This window comes from Empidonax traillii, unplaced genomic scaffold (assembly GCF_003031625.1).
Source record: "Empidonax traillii isolate 1590-97213 ecotype Southwest subspecies unplaced genomic scaffold, ASM303162v1 scaffold1457:size105697, whole genome shotgun sequence".
Taxonomy (NCBI): domain Eukaryota; kingdom Metazoa; phylum Chordata; class Aves; order Passeriformes; family Tyrannidae; genus Empidonax; species Empidonax traillii.
The window spans coordinates 1,975-25,015 of NW_020956650.1; the positions used below are offsets into that span (position 1 = coordinate 1,975).

The 23,041-nt window shown below is 43.3% G+C and overlaps 1 protein-coding gene across 1 annotated transcript; it reads left to right on the forward strand.

The window, feature by feature from the left end:
- Nucleotides 1–285: 285 nt before the first annotated feature.
- LOC114070177 (E3 SUMO-protein ligase PIAS2-like) lies at nucleotides 286–22,381 on the forward strand (the record flags this gene model as incomplete). Its single annotated transcript, XM_027907421.1, is given in 9 exon segments — nucleotides 286–391; nucleotides 979–1,052; nucleotides 1,900–2,060; nucleotides 2,668–2,801; nucleotides 7,869–8,040; nucleotides 10,251–10,387; nucleotides 12,182–12,231; nucleotides 22,197–22,248; nucleotides 22,251–22,381. Coding segments are annotated over 9 exon segments (1,017 nt in total), but the record flags the coding sequence as incomplete, so codon positions are not given.
- Nucleotides 22,382–23,041: the final 660 nt, after the last annotated feature.

The window sequence follows — 23,041 nt, forward strand, 5'->3', positions numbered from 1 at the left end:
AATGTAAGTAATGGCCAGTCTTCGCGAACGAAGAACCGGGGAAGGTCTTTACACCTTCCAGCCTGCGCATTGGATTTTTTAGGTGAGACACAGTGTGCGCGGAACTGAGCCCACCCTTTAATCCTGAGGTTCATCTGCCGGGGCCAAGCACGCTTGGGCGGTGGCAGCGAGGTCCTCAGGACGTAGATGGATTGCCTTAGGGGCCAAGCACTAGTGTAAGTATATGTTGTCATGGTGGAAGTATTGTATGAAATCAACATTATTCTTTGATCACTCTTTTTGTAGAATTACTCCATGTCTGTGTTTCTCGTTCGTCAGCTCACTTCAGCTATGCTTTTGCAGAGGTTAAAAACGAAAGGTATCAGAAACCCTGATCATTCCAGAGCACTAAGTCCAATTAATTTGCCTGTCTGTACTTTCTGAGTGTGGTTGGTGGCTCTTTAAAACTAGAATTGGTAATACTTAAGGAATTTGCAGCATTTTGAGAAGCAAGTCAATGCCCAGAGTATCAAAGGTTCCCTTTACTGTTGCGGAGGTATCACAGACTTTTTCAGTGAGGGCCCCTGTGCTGGTAGGGAGCACATCATCTGAAATGTTTTTATGGGAATACCATGAGCACCACTTACTGTGGTGGGCTGTGAGGTGCAGGTAGATGTCCTAAATTCTTTTCACTTGCATGTGATGCTGACTGTACCTCACTCACTGATAATTATTTTATCTCTTCACATGTTGGGTTGAGTTTGCTCTACTGACCATTTTGGTTGTTAGTGCATCTGCTGCACAGCAAACAGTGTTGCGATGCACAGTGTTTGCCAGTTGCTTATAATTAGTGAAGCTGTTGTTTGATATTGCTATGAACTAGTTTCCTAGATGCTTAATTTTCTTAGATATCTGGAAATAAAGGGCATATACTGGTGAATGAAGATTAGCATTTTAATTAATGATGTCTGTGTATAACTTCTTAACTTATTTTAATAGTTAAAGAAAAACTAACTGCAGATTCTGATAGTGAGATTGCCACAACCAGTCTGCGGGTATCTCTGATGTGTCCTGTAAGTACATCTGGAAATTATCAGGTACAGATTTCTATTTTTATCTTTAGTGCAGAGTTGGGCTGCTTTTAAAAGGACCTACTTTAAAAACTTCACTGGCTTTTGTTATATACTGATTCATTAATATAAAATAGTGGAGAGAAAGGTGCATTTACAAGCATCTGATTGTAGCAGCATTCACCCAACTATGGTTTAGAATTGTGAATGCCTCAGATGTAATGCACTCATAATGAAGTTGCTACTCGTATATAGTGAGGTCTTTAGAAGGAGTAATCTGATATATTGAGGCATTCAGACTAATTGGGCAGTGACAGAATAATTAAAGGATACAGTGGGAAATAAAACTTCAGATCTGCTCATCTTGGTGGTATTGCTTATACTGTCAGCTCCTTGTAACAAACAAAAAAAAATTGACCACTGTGTAACAAGGCAACACTGCCTTGGGGTTTCTCTTCCCAAGTAGAAACTGGTCTTGTGTTTGTGACTGGTCTGTTAAGTTAAACATTAAAATGGCTATTATGCCATTCTGAGTTGAACATGCAACTAAAGCTCAGAAAACCCCTTGAAATATTTGACTAAAAGAAAATTATAAAAGTGGGTACTTCAGTAAAAAAATCCCAGAAATAACGTTGATGCAAGTCCATATGAAATGTTTCAGACAACTCAGTGAAGACTTTGAGGATGGCTTTATTGTTCCTTTAAGTGCACTGTAATTGCTTTGATAATGTGGATTTGCTTGCAGCACCCTTAGCACTGGGCACCCTCTGCAGTGAGAAGAGAGTTGTTAGCCATCCAGACCTACTTCGCTGTCTTCTGTTCTGAGGCTCTTTAAATGCATCTCTTGCAGCTGGGAAAAATGAGACTGACAATCCCATGCCGAGCTGTTACTTGCACGCACCTGCAATGTTTTGATGCTTCTCTTTATCTTCAAATGAATGAAAAGAAGCCTACCTGGATCTGCCCCATCTGTGACAAAAAGGCAGCTTATGAGAGCCCAATATTAGATGGGTAAGACACTAGATTTGCAGATTACGCAATCACTTAATATTTTTCATTATATACTCAATAGCTACTTTTGTGACTTGAGGTTTAGCTGTTTCATACCATTTGCTTTGTCAAAATACTTTAGATTGAGAGGAACTATTAGACTGTAATTTCTCTTATCATGTAAAGAACTCTGTAAGTTTATCTCCTAACTGCAATCATCAAACTCTTGAGCCTCAGTATATTTCCTTTGAGGAAATCCAAGTCTGACATCTAAGAATAGGTCTCCCTTTTATGTGACCCTATCTCTGAAGCTATTAACTTTAAAATTTAACTTTTAACTCATAAAAAAGTGTCAAACTTGGTCCAAAGTATGATTATTTCTGAATCTGTATTGAAATCTATGAATTGCAGTAATGCTGGAGTGGAATATGGGTAGGTTGGGATACTCTTAGTTTTCGATGTCTGCAAAGGTTGTAATTACAGGCTTTCAGGTAAGAGGAACTAGGGAGAGAGTATGTGCAATGGGTGGAAGGTGATCATAATAAGCTTTTCCACTGTGCCTTCTTTTCACTTAGAATAAAAATTTCACTTGAAATCAAACATGAAACCACTCAGCTTTATTTTTCAGGCTCTTTATGGAAATCCTTAATGAATGTTCAGATGCAGATGAGATCAAATTCCAAGAAGATGGCTCCTGGTGCCCCATGAGGCCAAAGAAAGAAGCTGTGAAAGTCTCAAGTCCACAGTGCACCAAATTACAAAGTATGTATATCTGGGTACTGGTTGCAAACCAAGAAAAAGTGTTGGAGAATTAGTGGTAGCTTGGATAATGTGTGTGAATGTTGGTGTTTGTTTTGTGCAGGGCTTAATACTTCTAACCATCTTGTCATATAAACTAAAGAGTTGTGTCTCTAAAAGTGTGGTTTTTTTGGTATTTGTCTTTGCCCTTTATAATAGCAGTTAAGCAAACAAAAGGTTGTCATAGTTCCGATTTTAGCAAGGAATTTTTTCTTTCCCTTCCCCGCCCTGGAACCGGAGGGGAGGCTGCAGCAAGCGGGAGAGATTGCTTGGTTTCTTTTTTTTGTCTTTTCCTGTCGGAGGAGAGTTTTTTACTGCTGTTCTCTGCTCAGCTGTTGGTAGCTGCAGGCTTGGCTCACCGCGAAATCCTCACCAACTGAAAATCGTGAGTTTTTCTTCCATTGGGAGAACTTTCTGTTTCCCTCCCCCTTCCCCCCTCCTCCCCCACCACCTGGCGGCAACCAAGGATCTCACAGCGCCGCCTGGTGACGGGCACTGGACATTACAAGTTCTACTCCTCCAGTGATCCAACAGCGCCACCTGGTGACTACTATAGAACATTACAAGCTCTGTACCTTTGATAACTCAACAGCACCACCTGGTGAATAGTATAACACATTACAAGTTTTGCATCTCCAGTGACCCGACGGCGCCCCCTGCTGACTGTGGCTGGAACTGCACCAAAGGCTGCTAAAAATTGAACTATTTAATTTCCCTTTTACCGGTTTATCGGTTTTGTTCTTGAATGGGATTATTGGTGGGTATAGGGGTATTGTTTGGTTGTTTTACTTGGGTTTTTTTCCGTGTTCCTGTTTATACACACATACCTTTTAATAAAGGGCTGTTATTTTTCCCTTTTCCATAATTTGTTTTCCTTCAATTGGAGCCTCTTAATTTGGGATTTATAATTGCTTAGAAAAGGAAGTTTGGGTCTTTTCTCCTAATCCATCCTCAGCAAAAGACCTTTGCCTCATTTAAACTGGGACATTTATTGGCGCCCAACGTGGGGCCCAAGAGAGGAAAAGTGGAAAAGGAATAACTGCCCTTGTGTGACTTTATACGTGTTTGTGAACCTGTAAGCACCATGAAGTCTACGATTGCAGCTTTTCTGTGGTATATGATTATGCCGAGATCTATGTCCCACCTGTCGATGTTTTTCAACTCAGACAGTATGACCCTCATTGCAATAAGTATGTTTGAGATCTCGCACTGGTGTTATGACATAGCAAACTCAGCACCTGTTATTTTCCTTCGGGATATGTTCTCACGGATATATTACTGCTCTAACCTACACTGTCTCCTTTGAGGTATTAAGGATAATGGCACCTATCCCTATGGAGAAACACAGGGGGGTATATTTGCCCAGCCCTTCATACATTTTCCCTTTGGTTCCAATACAATGGCCTCTGAGAAATTTAAACTCTCTTTAGATGTAAGAGACATTTTCTTTTTTGTACAAGGTGTCATATCTATTGCCACGGTGTCATATCTAATATTCATGGTTAGGGCCCGGATTTACCAGGAACAGGCACAGAAGCCAACCCAAGGGGTGGAAAAACTCAAGTGGCATGGGCCATGGGAGGACTTGGGTAAATTTCTAGAAAGTGGTTCAGTTCCTCCAACATGGAAGTTCACTCTCGAACAACTCCTAAACCCTACACAGATAATAACAGCTGTGAGGGAGAGAGGTCGTGATAAACCCATAGAGAGGCAGTTGGTAGATGCATGTGGGGCTTTAGCCGTTGCCTACAAAAAGGTGATTGGTATGGTGCAGCCCTCACAGGGAAAAGGAAAAGATGAAAACGAGAGGCCTGATTCAAGGGTAACTCCAGATAAGGCCAGTTCCAAGGGACCAAACAAGTCAATGGAGGTTGCCCCTATCCAAAAGAAGAAATATAAGACCAAATTAGCCTGCCCAGTTGATGATGATGGGGAGGCAGGACCCTCACAGACAGCCAACCCGGAGCCAGAAATCATCACTGAGTCCTTATCGTATGACAACCTCCGGAAATGACGGGCAGACTTCATTCGTCACCCGAATGAGCCTATACTGACCTGGATGATCCGAGTCTGGGACTCTACGGGTGATGTCATAAACCTTGATGGTGGTGAAGCAAGGTCCTTGAGGTCTATTGCCCAGGATGTGGGCCTTGAAGAGGCATTTGTGAGAGAATCAAAGCCCCTGTCTCTCTGGGCACGGCTGCTGGATGCTGTGAGAGGGAGATTCCTTTACAGAGAGGCCTTGCAGACAGACCATTTTGCGAAGAGCTGGAATACCATGGAGGAGGGGATCCGATGCCTGAGGGAAATGGCACTGTTGGAAGTACTGTTTAGTAGAGATATGCAAGCTAGTCATGATCCTGACAAGGTTAGATGTACACCAACCATGTGGTAGACCTTCATACGTATGGGGCCATCTGCACATGTCAGTTACCTGACATCACTGGATGCTGGGGAAAAGAGTGAGCCAGTGGCGCTTATAGTAAACAAACTTCGGATGTACGATAGTATGGTCCAAGAATCACTACAAGCCCGTGTTTCCTCCGTAGAGACCTCAATAGATAACCTCACTACCATAACTACACAAATACAAGATCAACAAAAGAAAATGTTAGAAAAGATTGAGAGAAACACCTCCCAGGTGGCACCAGTGAGAACCAGGCGCCCCCCAGCTAGAGGGGGTAGACAGACCTCACGAACCGAGCTGTGGTATTTCCTATCTGGACATGGAGAAGACATGAGACAGTGGGACAGGAAACCTACCCATGTCTTGGCAGCCTGAGTACAAGAGTTAAAGGACCAGAGAAAAACAAAGTCCGTGAAAGTGAGTGCAGTGCCGGTATCCCGTGGGCAGGGATCTGACCCACTAGAAGGTACCTCCCGCCAGTATTTGCAGACGGAAACCTGTGATGAGCAGGACAGAAACCAGTACTAGAGGGGTCCTGCCTCTAGCCAGGTAGAGGCACGGGACAACCGTGTCTATTGGACGGTGTGGATCCGGTGGCCTGGCACATCAGACCCACAAGAATATAAGGCTTTGGTTGACACTGACGCTCAATGCACGTTAATGCCCTCAGGACATGTGGGACCAGAGGCCATTTCCATTTCTGGGGTGACAGGAGGGTCGCAGCAGTTGTCTGTGTTGGAAGCTGAAGTGGGTTTGACCGGGAAGGAGTGGCAGAAACACCCCATTGTGACTGGTCCAGATGCCCCATGTATCCTGGGCATTGACTACCTTAGGAATGGGTATTTCAAACACCCCAAGGGACATAGGTGGGCTTTCGGGATAGCTGCTGTAGAGACAGAAGCAGCTAAGCAGTTGAATTCGCTACCTGGCCTCTCGGACAACCCTTCTGCGGTGGGACTGTTGAAGGTTGAGGAACAGCGAGTGCCAATTGCCACTACAATAGTGCACCGTCGGCAGGACCGAATGAACCGAGACTCTGTGATTCCCATCCATAAGATGATCCGTGAGCTGGAGAGCCAAGGAGTGATCAGCAGGATCCACTCCCCCTTCAACAGCCCCATCTGGCCTGTGCGAAATCTGACGGAGAATGGAGATTGACTGTGGACTATCGTGGCCTGAATGAAGCCACCCCGCCGCTGAGTGCCGCTGTTCCAGACGTTGGAGCTCCAGTACGAGCTGGAGTCTAAGGCAGCGAGGTGGTACGCCACTATTGACATCGCAAATGCGTTCTTCTCCATTCCCTTGGCAGCAGAGTGCAGGCCGCTGTTTGCTTTCACGTGGAGGGGTGTGCAGTACACGTGGAACCGACTGTCCCAGGGGTGGAAGCACAGTCCCACCATCTGCCATGGATTGATCCAGGCTATGCTAGAGAAAGGTGAAGCTCCAGAACACCTGCAGTACATTGATGACATCATTGTATGGGGGAACACAGCAGAAGAGGTCTCTGAGAAAGGAAAGAAGATCATACAGATTCTCCTGGAGGCTGGGTTTGCCATCAAAAAGAGTAAAGTCAAGGGACCTGCCCAAGAGATCCAGTTCCTGGGAGTAAAGTGGCAAGATGGACGTCGTCAGATCCCGACTGAAGTCATCGATAAAATCACAGCAATGGCCCCCCCCAACTAGCAAGAAGGAAACCCTAGCTTTCCTGGGTGCCATAGGTTTTTGGAGAATGCATATCCCTGAGTACAACCAGATCGTAAGCCCTCTCTATCTGGTAACCTGCAAGAAGAATGATTTCCAGTGGGGTCCTGAACAATAGTAAGCATTTGAACAGATTAAACAGGAGATTGCCCATGCTGTAGCCCTTGGGCCAGTCAGGACAGGACCAGATGTGAAGAATGTGCTCTACTCTGCATCTGGGGATAAGGGCCTCTCCTGGAGCCTCTGGCAGAAGGTGCCTGGCGAGACCCGAGGCCGCCCACTTGGATTCTGGAGCCGAAGCTACAGAGGGTCAGATGACAATTACACTCCATCCTCAGCAAAAGACCTTTGCCTCATTTAAACTGGGACAAAGGTTGTTCTTGTTTTAGGTCCTTAAACTGATATGGGAGCCCCCGGTGGTCTAGGGGAAATGACACTGCACTGTCACTGCAGAGACCCGGGTTCGATTCCCGGTCGGGGCCCCTCCCTGGGCAGATGGAGCTCGTTAGCCCTGTAAGGCACTCCATCTACGTCCTGAGGACCTCGCTCCCACCGTCCAAGCCTGCTTGGCCCCCGGCAGATGAACCTCAGGATTAAAGGGTGGGCTCAGTTCTGCGCACACTGTGTCTCACCTAAAAAAAATCCAATGCGCAGGCTGGAAGGTGTAAAAACCTTCCCTGGTTCTTCGTTCATGAAGACTGGCTATTACATTAAACTGATAAGTGAAGACTAAAGCTTGTGTTTTAATATTTTCAACATGACACACCCAGAATACTCATAAAATAGTTTCTGGGCCATAGCATTCTCTGTAGTGGCCAGAAAAATAATCTAAACTAGGATTTGAGTTCCTGGTTCTGTTGCAGATAGAAACTGCTGATTTCAAGAGCATTTAGAAAACAATTATGTTCTATTATCTTCTTTAGGTTCCAGTGTTTTTAGCAAACTCTGTTCTGTGACAGTGACCAATGAGGTAAACAAGGAGAAAGTTGACGTTGTTGACTTGACAATAGAAAGCTCTTCTGATGAAGAGGAAGATCCTCCTGCCAAAAGGAAGTGCATATTTATGTCTGAAACACGAGGAAGCCCAACCAAAGTGTTTGTCAATTTTAAAGTTAGTTGTTATTCTTTGATGTCTCAGATAAACTGATCTGTAGAGAAATGGATTTGTAATCTCTCTTCAGGATCCAGCTCCACATTTCCAGAGAAGAATTTCTAGGCTTCTCCTTGCAGAAGGTTGTATTGATACGGTACCTTTGTACAGGTAAAATGCTATTAAATAGTTTTGCATATCACAAAAGACTTGTACTCACTGTTGCTGTGTTTGCAGGGGCATTTCTCCATAGAAAAGGAATTTGATTAAGCTAATGGACAGGATTTTCCTGAGAAAGTGGATTCCGCCAAGTGGAGGAGCTTTATGCATTCTTGTTAAGTTAATGTCGTCTTAAAGGCTTTTTTCTCAGTGTCTGTTATACCCTTCATCTAATCTGCTCTGGTGCTCAGAAAACAAGGCTGTGTTGCGTGTTTCATCCATCCTGTCAGTTTTGGAAGGGAGGCACTTTGCTGTTTTGAATCAAAACAAGATTTTCCTCCATCTCTCTGTGGAATGTCTTGGACACTGTTGCTGGCCATGGTTATCAGTCAGTCCTGCAACTTGGGTAACACAACCAACAACTTCCCAAGTACTCTATCAACTGCTCCATCTTTGTTGTCATGCCTGACTTCAATGGCAGGCTTAACCAAGTTCTTTACTGTAGTGCCAACTTCTGTCTGTCCCAGTCTGTGCACCTTGGCTGCAGGTACTGTTTGTGGCTTCCATAACATTCTTGCTCTTGGTCCATAAGGCACAGGAGAGCTTCAGGGAGTGAGGGACACTGGTTAGGCTCTCCAGCACTGCTCCATGAGGCGATTCCAAGCATCAGCTTTTAGTAATGGCTTATTAGTGTTGCATGAGGTACATATCTTTCAGCGTAGAGGCTTATGTCCTGTACTAAAATAATAGTAATACAAACAAACCCCTTCTGCTTTGCCAGCTCTTGAAGTAATGAGCAAGTGTAATGTGTCTCTAACCCATAGGAATGTATGGTTTTTGGTGAGCAAATAATCTTCAGCCACTTTCAGCAGTGATACTGAAAAGCTGTTGCTTTTTGTGAGGATTGTGGAGGAGTCCCTCTGCAAGAGGCCCAGTTTCTTATTTTCTAAGAAAAAATAGCTACAAATACATGTCTTAATGAAGTTTCAGAAGGTACCAAGACTTCCTTCCATGTTCCTGTGTTTAAGATGCCTATGTGCAACCATAATTGTAGAAGAACTGAGTTTTCTTGTCTCTCTGTGACCCATGTATTTTCCTTGCTGTTTGGGTATGGCTATGGCATGTTTTCATTCTTCAAATCCAAGTCAAAGACAGGCTTTTGGGGAATAACTTATCTCCTGTAAACAATGTTGCCTGAATGCTAGTTTTGGCAAAACTGTGGGGTGTCTTATAGGCAGAAGCAATGTAGGCTGAAGTATAAGGTGCTTGAGAAGGAAAGGTCTGAAATCCAAGCTTCTGAATTCAGAAGTAGCAAGGCAGCAGTCTGGGGAGGAAGACACAAGCGTATAATACTCATGGCTGGTGGGCTGGAGGGAGCAATGTGGAGCATCTGGGAACGGGATTCTGGGTGTTTCCACCTGACTCGGAGTTTATGAGATATTTTATGCATGTGGCTGGTGCCTGAATGCCTGTGGTGTTATCTTTAACAGTGCTGTGAAGTAATTGGGCAGCAGGTGGGGATGCAAAAGCGTTTTAACTGGTTGCATGCTCATAGAGAGCTGAACTTAGCTTGGACTCAGGTTGTAAGTAAATACAGGTTTGATATTTAACTCCCACCTGTGTAATCTGTGCTTCAAGGGCTGCATAATGGTCAGCCATGCCCTTGGCATGACAGGGTGGCACTGAGACAGTTATGTGGAGAAATTGAAACAAGTGCTCTCCTCCTGGCTCTGGTTACCTGCACATCCCTCCCAGAGTGCTCCACAGATAGATACCCTGTCTCTGAATAGTAGACTGTTATAAATGACTCCAGCACTGTCCTTTGTTTTAATGCCAACTGCTCTTATGTCACAGCTGCTGTTGAGAACCAAGATACGGTAATGTTATTATGAAGACTGTTATGAAAGAGGAAATTAGAGTGGAATGCTGTGTAGTGAGTAGCCATGCTATAGTTGTGTTATAACATAGTGACCCTGTGAATGAGAGTGCACAGCAGTGCATAATTTCTCTTCTGTAACTAACAGCCAGGTTGTTTTTCCCATGCTGTTTGAAACAGGGTTCTTGTGTATCAGCCATCTACTGTCAGAGTGCCCAGCATGACAACAGTTGATGCTGCTATTCCGCCTTCATTAACAGACTACCCAGTACCATCCCATCATCCACCAATATCCAGTTTTTCATCAGACTTGCCAGGTAGGTGGTGGCTATTTTTCATGTCTATTCTGACAATGTTATTAACTTGTGGGGTGGGTAAAAATTGGAGAATTGATCAACTTTTTTTTTTTTTAATGGAACAAGACTATATGCAGTATTGCACTAGTGTGATGTCTAGACAAGCCCAGTACAGGCTTTTTTTCCAGTTTCAGATTGCATTTCACAACAGTGATGTGACAAACATTGTTTCTGGGGTACAAATTGGCACTTTGAAACGGCAATGAGAAACACTTCTTGCTATATTCAGTTAGACTTGGTGTAAACATCTGATGGTTATATGTTGTAGATGCGAGAGAGAGTAGCTACTTATTTAAGTTAATAGATGTGTGATGGCACTGACTCATCCAAACACTAGATGTAGATATTCTGGTAACTGATTTTAGTGGTGCTCTGTCTAGACTGTATGAAAAAGGTTAAGGTGAGCTACAATCTGTAAGCTGACATCTATTGACTTTCTTTACATAGACATATCCTAAATGCCTATGATGTATTCTTCAACACTGCTGCTAAATATCAGACAAAAGGTGGAAATACTGATTGTTTTCTATCCTATCTCCTTGAAAAGAACACTGTATATAGGGACTCTGGGGGTTCTCTTTGCTGGCTATGACAAACCCAGAGCCTAGGAAATGGTGACTTATGGTGACAGGTGTCACACTGGCCTTCTGTACTTCCCCTCTCCCCCTTTCATTGCCTGTATCCATTTCTCCCCTGAAACATCTGTGGGTTCTTTTCTTTCAGCACCAGTTTGGCAGTGAGATGAATATCATTCCCCTTGTTTCTCTGTCCATTTTGTTTCCCTTACTGCTTCTTCCTTCCACTTCTCCCTTGTTAAGAAATTGGTTGTCTTCCCAAATTAGATAAGAGAAAAAGCTGAGAGAAATGTAGAACTGTTGTCCATCTCTTTTGACTGAAGTTCAAGAATGTGCAAGACCAAAAGAAGCTGTCAATTCTGTAAAAGCAGCTGAGCTTAAATATCCTTCAAAATTTTTCTCTAATGGAGAAAGGGGAGATATCACTTTCCAGAACAGATTTGGAGATGAGGGGAGACAGAGGAAGTTTACCATTTTTTTTCTGTTGACATAGCAAACACAAGGCCAATATTTAGCAACAAAACAAAAAAGGCAGTAATTACTCATTGGTTTCAGAATTTTAAACATCTTGTCCTAAATGCTTACACACTAATGGTGTATAAGATGGATGCCAGTTGTCACTGTTCTTAGAGGATATACCTTGAACTACTTGTAGTTTCCTCTTCTTCGTTCCTTTTATTTGTCTAGACACAAAACAGGGAGGATATTAGAAATGTTTCCTTATTGGCTGCCCATGGGCGGAGGAAGAGACCTGCTTCTTGTTTTTGGACTTGTGCATGTTGTGATTTTACTGCGTTCCAGCATCTTTAGTGTGATGACACTCTTCATGTCGCAGTTTGGCCAAGTCAGGTACAATATGCAGGGAAACTTGCATTATGAACCAAAAGCTCCAAATGGCAACCTCCATCTAAGCAACCATATTGAACCACCCTGCAATATCCAGTGAATTATCCAGAATCCATCATTATGTCATGATCATTCTTAAAAAGAGACACATGTACTAGATAACTCATTTTGCTACTGCCTGAGGTAGTCATTGAGAGTGGTGTCACAGTGGTATATTCCATTTAGAAACTGTGTAACAATTGCAAAATCTGTTCTATGACCACAAAAAGAGTTCCTTAAATTTGTTGTGTATGAATAAAAGAAAGACTCATCAATTTATTATCCTTCTTTCTAGGTCTAAATTTTCTTTCACTAATCCCAATTCTGAACTTCATTTTCAAGTCTGTTTTTTGTGACATAGTGCTAAAATAACTATCAAAGTTCTGTTTGCACTCCACTTGCTTAGACCTAACCACAGACCAGGAAAATCTATCTTCCCAACGGGAGGTAGTAACAAAGATGCATTAAGGGAGGCTTCAGTTTAGCCTTACTATGATAAATCCAGGCATGGAAACTCACTCTTTATTGGTAGTTTGCCTTTCTAAAGCAGATACTTGCACAACACTAACTTGAATACACTCAGGGTGGTGAAGAACTGGAACAGGTTGCCCAAAGAAGCTGTGGCTGCCCCATCCCTGGAAGTATTCAAGGCCAGGTTGGATGGGGCTTTGAACAATCTGGTCAAGTGGAATGTGTCCCTGCCCATGGCAGGGGGCTTGGAACGAGATGGTATTGAAGGTCCATCCCAACCCAAACCATTCTGGGATCATGTACTTCATGCTCTTAGTTTCACACTATCTGCAGGCCAGGTTAAGCTCTGTAAATATACCTCACTGATTGTTATATCTGTTGGGTTTTATATTAGTAGGAGTTTAAGTTCTAAAGAAAATATCTTCATTAATTGGAAGGGCACATGACTGAATACTTTTATAATAAATTCCTCCATGCAACACTTCAACTCCATTGGCTTTGGATTATATGGAAATTTTGTAGGTCAAAAAGAACTAGGTGGTATTTTTCCTTCCCTGGAAACTTAAACTTTACACCATTAGAGAGAACTATTTTTAGTATAACTAGATTCTTATGCAGACAGACTACAGACTTGAAATGTGGGGGAATATCAGCTCCCTAACTAAGACAAGAGGATCTGAAGCAGATCATCTGTTTCACCTGTCACTAGAATAAAACACAGATCTCCACAGTAGAGTTGACTTTCTGGTGCCTTAAAAATGAAGGATGAACTTCCTCCTTTTCTTTCCACTTACTGCATCTTGCAATACTCTGTGCTTGACCTTGAGATCTGAACTGCCAAAAGCAGGAATAACAGAAGTTTATTTGTTCAGGAGACTGCAAGCAGGTATACTGCTATGAACTGTGCATTTTGGACAGTTCAACCAGCTCAGGCTCAGTTTCAAACATATGCCCGAGATTGGAATCCACAGGGTAAGAGAAAGTAAAGTGTGTCAAATAACATGTGCGTGCATGTGGGGTGTCTTATCTTCTTCTTTGGCATCTGGCAACATTGTTCTGTTTTTAAATGCTTAGAATGTTCAGCTCTGAAATAGCTTGTCTTCCACTTCAGGAAATTTAAATCAAGAATTTTTCCTAATCAGACTTGATCAGGGCTCATTTACCACTACTAAAATGATCATAGAATCATAGAATTAACTGGATTGGAAGAGACCTGTGGGATCATCAAGTCCAACCCTTGATCCAACCCCACTGTGATTACTAGATCATGGCACTCAGTGCCACATCCAGCCTCGTCTTAAAAACCTCCAGGGACAGTGAATCCACCACCTCTCTGGGCAGGCCATTCCAATGCCTGATCACTCTCTCTGTAAAGAACTTCTTTCTAATATCCAACCTAAACCTCCCCTGGCAGAGCTTAAGGACCCTCTTGTCCTACTGCTGATTTCCTGGGAGAAGAGACCAAATCTCATCTGGCTACAACCTCCTTTCAGGTAGTTGTAGAGAGTGATGAGGTCACCCCTGAGCCTCCTCATCTCCAGACTAAACAACCCCAGCTCCCTCAGCCTCTCCTCATAGGACTTGTGCTCAAGTCCCTTCACCAGCCTCGTTGCTCTTCTCTGGACCTGCTCCAGCACCTGAATGTCTCCTGAACTGATGGGCCCAGAACCGAACACAATACTGAAGGTGTGGCCTCACCAGCACTGAGTATAGGGGAAGGATCACTTCCCTCGTCCTGCTGGCCACACTGTTCTTGATGCAGGCCAGGATGCCATTGGCCTTCTTGGCCACCTGGGCACACTGCTGGCTCATGTTCAGCTTCCTGTCGATCAGCACCCCCAGGTCCCTTTCTGCCTGGCTGCTCTCCAGCCACTCTGTGCCCAGCCTGGAGCGCTGCAGGGGGTTGTTGTGGCCAAAGTGCAGGACCCGGCACTTGGCCTTGTTGAACTTCATCCCATTGGAGTCAGTCCATCTCTCCAGTCTATCCAGATCCCTCTGCAGAGCCCTCCTGCCTTCCGGCAGGTCGACACTCCCTCCCAACTTGGTGTCATCTGCAAATTTACTGATGATGGACTCAATCCTCTCATCTAAATCATCAATAAAGATGTTAAACAGGACTGGGCCCAGCACTGACCCCTGGGGGACACCACTGGTGACTGGTCGCCAGCTGGATGCAGCCCCGTTCACCAGCACTCTCTGGGCCCGGCCCTCCAGCCAGTTCTTTACCCAGCACAGAGTGCCCCTGTCCAAGCCGTGGGCTGCCAGCTTTTCCAGGAGTATATTATGGGAGACAGTGTCAAAGGCTTTGCTGAAGTCCAGATAGACTACATCCACAGCCTTTCCTTCATCCACCAGGTGGGTCACCTGATCGTAAAAGGAGATCAGGTTGGTCAGACAGGACCTGCCCCTCTTAAACCCTTGTTGGCTGGGTCTGATCCCTTGTCCATCCTGTAGGTGTTGTGTGATTGCACTCAGGATGATCTGCTCCATAACCTTGCCAGGCAGTGAGGTCAGGCTGACAGGTTTATAGTTTCCCGGGTCCTCCTTGCAGCCCTTTTTGTAGATTGGCATGATATTCGCCAACTTCTAATCATCTGGGACCTCCCCAGAGAGCCAGGACTGTTGGTAAATGATGGAGAGCAGCTTGGCAACCTCTTCTACCAGCTCGCTCATCACCCTAGGATGGATCCCATTTGGTCCCATGGACTTGTGTGGATCCAGGTGGCTCAGTAAGTCACTGAAGCCCAAAAAGGCAGATAAACCAAACTACTTAGAGACATAGTTTTATGCCTTTAAACAGCAGGTATTTATTGTGACGTCGGGCAGCTCTCCAGCTCGGGCTGGGCAAAAAGAGCTCCGAAATGGTTGAGTAAAAGCAAGCAATTTATACAGTTTCTAATTACAATTACAACATATTCACATACATATTCATATTCATATACATATTTGTATTATTGTATCATTAGATTACAATATGTCAGGGCGGAGTTTGAGGCGTGGTCTCTATTTTGAGTAATATTATGGTGGTACATCCTGCCTTTACTTCATCATAGGGTCTCGAATTTACTCCTCATCGTCGGGTGACCTTGGAGACCTTCTGTACTTTCCATTGTTTCGTGTTCTGATCGTCGAGGCTTGAAGAAAACCTTGGTTTCAGGCCTATTTCACCTATTCAAATGTCTACCTTAGCCTATTTGACTATAATTTATTACCTCTGGGCTCTTTGTGCAATGTACCTGTGGGTTTTTAGGTCTGCAGAATTTGTACAGAACAAAATCTCTTTTGAGCAAGGTAAAGTGTGTGTGGGGAAAGAACAGTGGTTTTTTGCAGTAAGATGCTTCGATTAACCCTTCTAAAGTCTTGTTTGGCTTCATTCCCCTCTTTTCTTAGAACTTACGAATTCTTTCGTCAAGTTCTAGTGGAGGATAGTGTGAATTATTGTCCACGTTATTTGGGTTCTTTTGATTATTAAGTGTAATTTATACTACAGCCACATATTCAAAAAGGATAGTAAAAGCATAATTATTACTATAACTACCACTGGGTGTACTAGGTAGTTAAAGACTTTTGTGGCTGAAGGGGATTGTTTTGTGAAGATATCCCACCAATGGTGTTCTCCTGTTTGTTTTAGTCAGGACATTTGTTATACTGGTAGAGTCGTGTTCAACTAGTCAAATCATTCCTTGAGTTTTTCTATTTACTTCTTGGACTAACCTCTCTATGTCGGGGTGCTTAAGCATTGCTTTAAGAAGATCAATTTCCATTCCTATCTGTAATTTCGGTACATCATGATACAAATTATACTCAGCTTTGATTAATTGTTTCATCTATTGTGTTTAGTACTCCTAAGCTCATGCCAAGCCATCTAGTTGCATCTCTTCGCATGGGTCTTGAGTGTAATCTGGCAGCCAGCCATGCCTTCCAACCTTTAAGGCTTTGTTGTATGAAGGGAGTACAGTGCTTAATGATTTTGGGGTCTTAATCCAATTTTGTTGTGTATGATTTGTTGTTGTGTAGGATGTAAATGGCTAAGCCTGGCTTAGGTCCTGGGTCTTCTGAGGAATGTACCCCAACCCAAATCAATGACTCGATAATTTGTGCATCTGACCATGGCTATTCCATGGTAAGGTTTTGTGTTGAAGTTATACTTATCAAGAGTCTAAGGAATAATGTTGGAGTCTGCCAGTCCATGGTAGTGGGTTCCTTCAGGAATTCTCTTGGGGGTTCTCCGGAGTTTTCTTGACCCGGGAGTAGTGGATCCAAGCAGGTCGTTCCTTAATCTGGATCGCTGTGAAGGTGGTCAGTAGCACCTGGAATGGTCCTTCCCACTTTTCCTGCAGAGGTTTTCCTAAAAGATTCTGAACATATACCCAGTCACCGGGATGGAATGGATGCAATTTACAGTCAGGTTGTTTGGGTTGGTGGTCTATTACTACTGTGGCATTTTTATCAAAATGTTTCCCCACTGCTATTACATAATCATATATGTATTGATGGCATATTTAATCCACAGCTTCACTGTTTACACCTTGCATTGCATAAGGTCTACCATAGAGGATTTCGAATGGACTCAGTTTTTCCTTTGAACGAGGCTTCACTCTCAGCCTAATCAGAGCAATAGCAAGCCTGGTACCATTGCAAATTGGTTCCTTGGCAGATTTTGGCAATTTGTTGTTTGATGAGATGATTCACTTGCCCACTAGCCTGGGGCCTGTAAGGTGTATGCAATTGCCAATTGATTTGTAAGGCTTTACTTATTGCTTTTACAATTTTGGCACAAAAGTGTGAGCCTCTATCTGAGGAGATACTTTTAGGTACCCCAAATCTCGGTATGATTTCATTTAGCAGGATTTTGGTTACTTCTTTCTCTTTATTTGTCCTGCATGGGAATGTTTCAGGCCCCCCCAGAAAATGTTTCTGTCAAAACAAGGAGGTATCTATACCCCCCTTTTCTTGGAAGTTCAGAGAAATCAATTTGCCACACTTCTCCAGGGAATTTTTCTCTGTTAATTGCCCCTTTCTGTATCCTAGTCCCTGTGTTGGGGTTATTCTTCAAACAACATTCACATCTAGATGTGACTTGCTTAATTGCTGTGAAAAGCTTTGGTCCTGCTATCCTAACTTTCAAGTACTGATAGAGGGGGTCTAAGGCTCAGTGGACCTTTTCGTGTTCTGCTTTTACAAATTGCCAGATTAATTTTTCTGTAAGCACTAATTGTCCTGTCTCTAACTGGCCCCACCCATTATCTAGCATCTTACCTTTGTTCCTTTGTATCCACCTGTGATCTGAGTCTTGGTACTCTGGCTTAAAATTAGTATCTAATTTCTCTGGAACTAGGGCTGATATAATTACCTCATCAGTTCTTGCAGCCACTAATTTAGCTTCTGCATCAGCTTTTCGGTTGCCTATTTCTGGAACAGTGTTACCTCTTAGGTGTCCCTTGCAGTGCATTATGGCCACCTCCTTTGGGAGTTGGATAGCTTCTAACAACCGTAGGATTTCCTCAGCATGTTTTATAGCTTTTCCTTGGGTCGTCAGCAGTCCTCTCTCTTTCCAGATTGCTCCATGTGCATGTACAATGGAGAAAGCATATTTAGAATCTGTCCAAATGTTGATTCACTGTCCTTCTGCTAGTTCAAGAGCTCGGGTAAGAGCTATCAGCTCTGCTTTTTGTGCTGAGGTCCCTGCAGGCAAAGGGTTTGATTCGATTACCTGTTCTGTCGTGGTTACAGCATAATCTACCATCCTTACCCCTTGTCTCATAAAGCTGCTGTCATCTGTGAACCATTCTTCTGCATCTTCAAGCGGTTCTTCTGTAAGGTCTGGACGGCTGGAATACACAACTTCGATGGTTTCCAGGCAGTCATGCTCAACGGGCTCTGCTGACATTCTTCCTTCTAGGAATGAGGCTGGGTTGACAACGTCAGTTATCTGAATGGTTATATCATCTGATTCAGTTAGAATTGCCTGATATTTCAGGAACCTGGAAGGTGACAACCAATGGCCACCCTTCTGTTCCAGCACTGCTGACACAGTATGGGATACTAGAATAGTCATTTTCTGGCCCATAGTAAGCTTTCTGGCTTCTTCTATGTTCATTATCACAGCAGCTACTGACCTCAAACAGGTAGGCCATCCCTTGCTTACTTCATCTAACTGTTTAGAGAAGTAGGCTACTGCCCTTTTGTGGGGCCCGAGTTTTTGAGCTAGGACACCCAAGGCCATTCCCTGTTGTTCATGTGAGAATAGCCAGAATGGTTTTGTTACATCTGGCAGGCCCAGTGCTGGGGCCTTCATCAATTCCTGTTTCAGTCTCTTAAAGGCTGTTTCTGCCTCCGGTGTCCAGACTAGAACACCTTTGGTTTCTTTTAGCAGTTCATACAGGGGTTCTGAAAGTATTCCATACTGGTATATCCATAAACGACACCAGCCTGTCATACCTAGAAAGGCTCACAGATCTCTCACTGTTTCCGATCTGGGTATCTGACAGATGGCTTCTTTTCTCTCCGTTCCCAGAGATAGCTGTCCTCTGGAGATCTCGTATCCCAGGTATACCACCTTCTCTTGGACTAACTGGGCTTTCTGTTGGGACACTCGATATCCGTTAATCTCAAGAAATTCAACAATGAAATTGTCCATTCTATACATTTTTCTTCAGTTTCAGTTGCTATGAGTAAATCATCTACATATTGTAGAAGAACGCCTTCTCCCTGTGGCTGTTCCCATTGTTCCAATTCCTTAGATAATTGATTTCCAAATATTGTGGGACTGTTTTTTAAAACCTTGAGGTAAGACCCTCCAAGTCAACTGTGTTTTTCTGCCCCTGCTGACTGACTCCCATTCAAAGGTAAAAATTTTCTGGTTTTCCGGGGATTGCTTTCTATGTACTGGTTTTGCTCCAGATTTTAATTCTATAACTACTGGGGCAGCTTGCTTTGATTTTCCAGGGATGTCTGTCGCCCACACCAACGAGTAAACTTCACTCATGATTTGTTCAACACTATGAGTGCTTGGTTTTGGTTCTACACAACTGATAGTTAGGCTTAAGGCCATTATAAATTGATCCTCATTTACTTGAAATTCAAGCTTATTTTTATCAAACTTTATCACAGCTCCCAAATTTTCTAGCAAGTCTCTACCTACAAGAGGCTTTGGAGAATTAGGCAAATATAAGAATTGGTGAATTCTCATTTGTTTTCCAATTTTATATTTTAGAGGTTTTAGAAAGAAAGCTTTTTCTGATTGGCCTGTTGCTCCCACTACTTGATAAAATTCATCACTTTTTGGTACTAATTCTTGATTTAAAACTGAAAATGTAGCTCCAGTGTCGATTAAAAAGTCTAATTCAAAATACCGCCCAGGGGAGTCTGGGAATTTACTCCTTTATTTTGTTGACTCCCCACCTTATCTGGGTTTATAGGGTATTTTATTTGTTTAAATTTTAGCAAACAACATGTGTTACTGATTAAGGTCACAAGATGTCGCCACAGGCCACACAATGCAAAACTCGGTTTCTGTTACCTTTACATACAGTTCACAACACACTAGCACAAGCAAACTACATATAACAAACAGGCAATACAGTATCAAATGAGTTCAACACATAACCCATATATCAAATAAGACAATTCAGTACACAATGGGCCCAAAATCTTTATCTAAACCAGAAACCAGAAGGAAACTTAGTGAGTTAATCTCCAAACTGAAAGAGACCAATTTCCCCAGTTTCCCAAACAGATATTTGGCTAAATATTTGGCCAAACATAACTGTACAGACCAAAAGAAGCGTCCTTCTTTACGGGGTGCCCTGCATAATAACAGTGTCTTGCATTTGCAATGGGACACCTTTTTCACAGACACCGGTGTAACTTAAAAACCAGAATAAATACCTCTTAGCTATGAGATCCTTATCCGCCCCCTTGAGAAGCCAGCGAAGACAGGAGCCCCCCCTTTAATAGGTAAAAGCTTACCTTGGCGTGCCTGGGAAGGGGTCCTGAACTTTGATGGATTTCACAGCCGGGAGGATAGAAGTCCCATCTGGGTCGCCAGATTGAAGCCCAAAAAGGCAGATAAACCAAACTACTTAGAGACATAGTTTTATACCTTTAAACAGCAGGTATTTATTGTGACGTCAGGCAGCTCTCCAGCTCGGGTTGAGCAAAAGGAGCTCCGAAATGGTTGAGTAAAAGCAAGCAATTTATACAGTTTCTAATTACGATTACAACATATTCACATACATATTCATATTCATATACATATTCATATTATTGTATCATTAGATTACAATATGTCAGGGCGGAGTTTGAAGCGTGGTCTCTATTTTGAGAAATATTATGGTGGTACATCCTGCCTTTACTTCATCATAGGGTCTCGAATTTACTCCTCATCGTCGGGTGACCTTGGAGACCTTCTGTACTTTCCACTGGTTTTTGTAAATATGTTTCTTTTAGAGCAATTTGGTTTCAAAGGAAAATAGGTATGTAGCTGTTTTGGTTGTTATTATCTATAGTAATATGGCAATATAAAAGCATAAAAGCAACACTTGAGAAAATGTATAAGACAGAGAAAGAAAGGATAAAAGTAGAAAGATATATAGTCACCACCTGTTTGATCCAGCAATGAGACTTGGTAGTTGCAATTTGGATGTCTGTTGGTTGAAGTGATGTCACAGTCTGGTCAAAGTCATAGTCTTGATCCAGTGGGGAAAGTCCACAAAACTCCAAGATTTCATGAGTTATATATGCTCATGTTCAGGTGGGGATGCCTAGTACCTCCCCTGGGGTGGGGAGTTTTACACTGGATGATGTAATACTGTGCACGGGATACTTTGGGAGTCTTTGATGGTCTAAGTTGTTACAGCTGCCTATTATGTCAGTGCAGTTGAGTCCATTATGGACCATCACCAGAGATGAATACCTTCAGGCTACATGTGAATGCCTCAGTGCTTCCCTGGAGGGGAGTTATCACAGCTGAGCCATTTGTGTAAGGAAAAGAAACCTACCCTGCCTTGTAGGGTTTGCCTCTTTCCTTATCTTTTTCAACACCCAGCTTGTAGCCTGAGGTGTCAGGTGTGCACACCCTCAGCACCTGGGCAGCCACCCTGCAGATTGTTAGCAAAGCACCCTGCTGATTGCTTGAGCATTAATAGTCCAGTCTTTCACAGGAGGGGGAAAGTGTGCAAATGAGTCTATGGCCTCCTCCCACCCTTGCTTACACCCTGAGGTGATTAGACAATAGTGCCACCTTTATGTTATCTCAAGTTCCCATCAGGAGGCTTAATTCACCATCCAGTTCCCTGAAATTCAGGAGGCATATTCGGGCTGGGAGTGGGCTTCAGTGATCTTAACTATGTTTAAGCCATTAACCCTTTCAGGCTCTCACACAGGTGTATACTATAAAAATGTTGATTAGTACAGCTGTTGCTATTGGAGGGGATGAAATTATTCTAACTTCCACTGAAGGACCAAAAAGCATTTTGCTGCCTTTCGTGGTGAAAGGAGCCTGAAATAGGCAATTGGGCACAGTAGCTATGGGCAGTGAATATTCTCCAAATGCTAAGGGGTTTTGTGGGTGGGCTTTTTGTGGACATAATAGTGTTTCTTAATGCACTAATAAATGCTCAAGCTAACTAGTTAATAGGAAAAACAAAAATGGGAGGATGAGGGAGAAGGGCTCATGGCTACCATCTTTGCTTCTTGATGGTTTGTAGAACTCTGTTTTTTGTTATGCATATGTTAACAAGGTTCTGACAGTAAAATGTTTTGTGCTTGTAGGGAAGATGTATCTTCAGAGCATACACTTCTCTTCTGCAGTTAGTTTCTTCATTCTTTGTTTCAAGCAGTACTATCCTCCTATGTTTTTGGATAGTCTCAACTCAACCTTAACAAGCAGCATCCTGGCAGCATCATCACATCAACCAGCCACCAAGAGAGCAGAACGCATGTTAGTTCCTCCAGCAGGAGCAAAACAGGAGTGGTAACCAGAAGTGAAGGAAGCACTCCTGACATCATCTCACTGGACTGAAACAAGGGGCAGCACAGGACTTCCAGAGAAATTGCACAGAGCTTCTTGTATCTCTGGAACTTCATCATATTGGAAGTTATTCTGATATTTATTAAAAGGATTTGCCTTCTGGAAAATGGAGTAAATTCATCAACACTAGGAACAGAAGTAAATTTTTTTTTCAGAACTTTAATGTCCGGTGCCCGCCACCCGGGTATGCCGGAGAAACCAATCCAACCAAAAAACTGGACCTTCTTTCCCTTCCCACACACTGGGAAAGGGGAGAGGGGGAAAAGGGGCCAGACAATTTCACTTACTCTGCCCAGTCCTTTCTCTCTTTCTCTCCTGGGGGAGCTCCGTGCTCAGGGAACAGTGAAAGGGAAAAAGCAAAAAAAAAAAGAAAAACCTCCAGGGGAGAAAAAAACAACAGTTCCTATCCCATGAAAAATCCAGGCAGGGCCCCGTGCTAGCCAACAGTTGAGAGCAGAGAGCAGCAGCAAGCTCACTTTCCCATGTTGTGCTGCAGCCCACAGCCCAGCCCACCAAAATCTCCTCCTCCTCCTCCGTTGCCCAGGAGACAAGAGAAAAAGGTAAACATTAACCTTTCCTCTGCCCCATTTCCTAGGAGACTAATCTCTCAGCCATTAGCCAGGCAAGCTAGTTCTTTGTATCTCTCAAGTG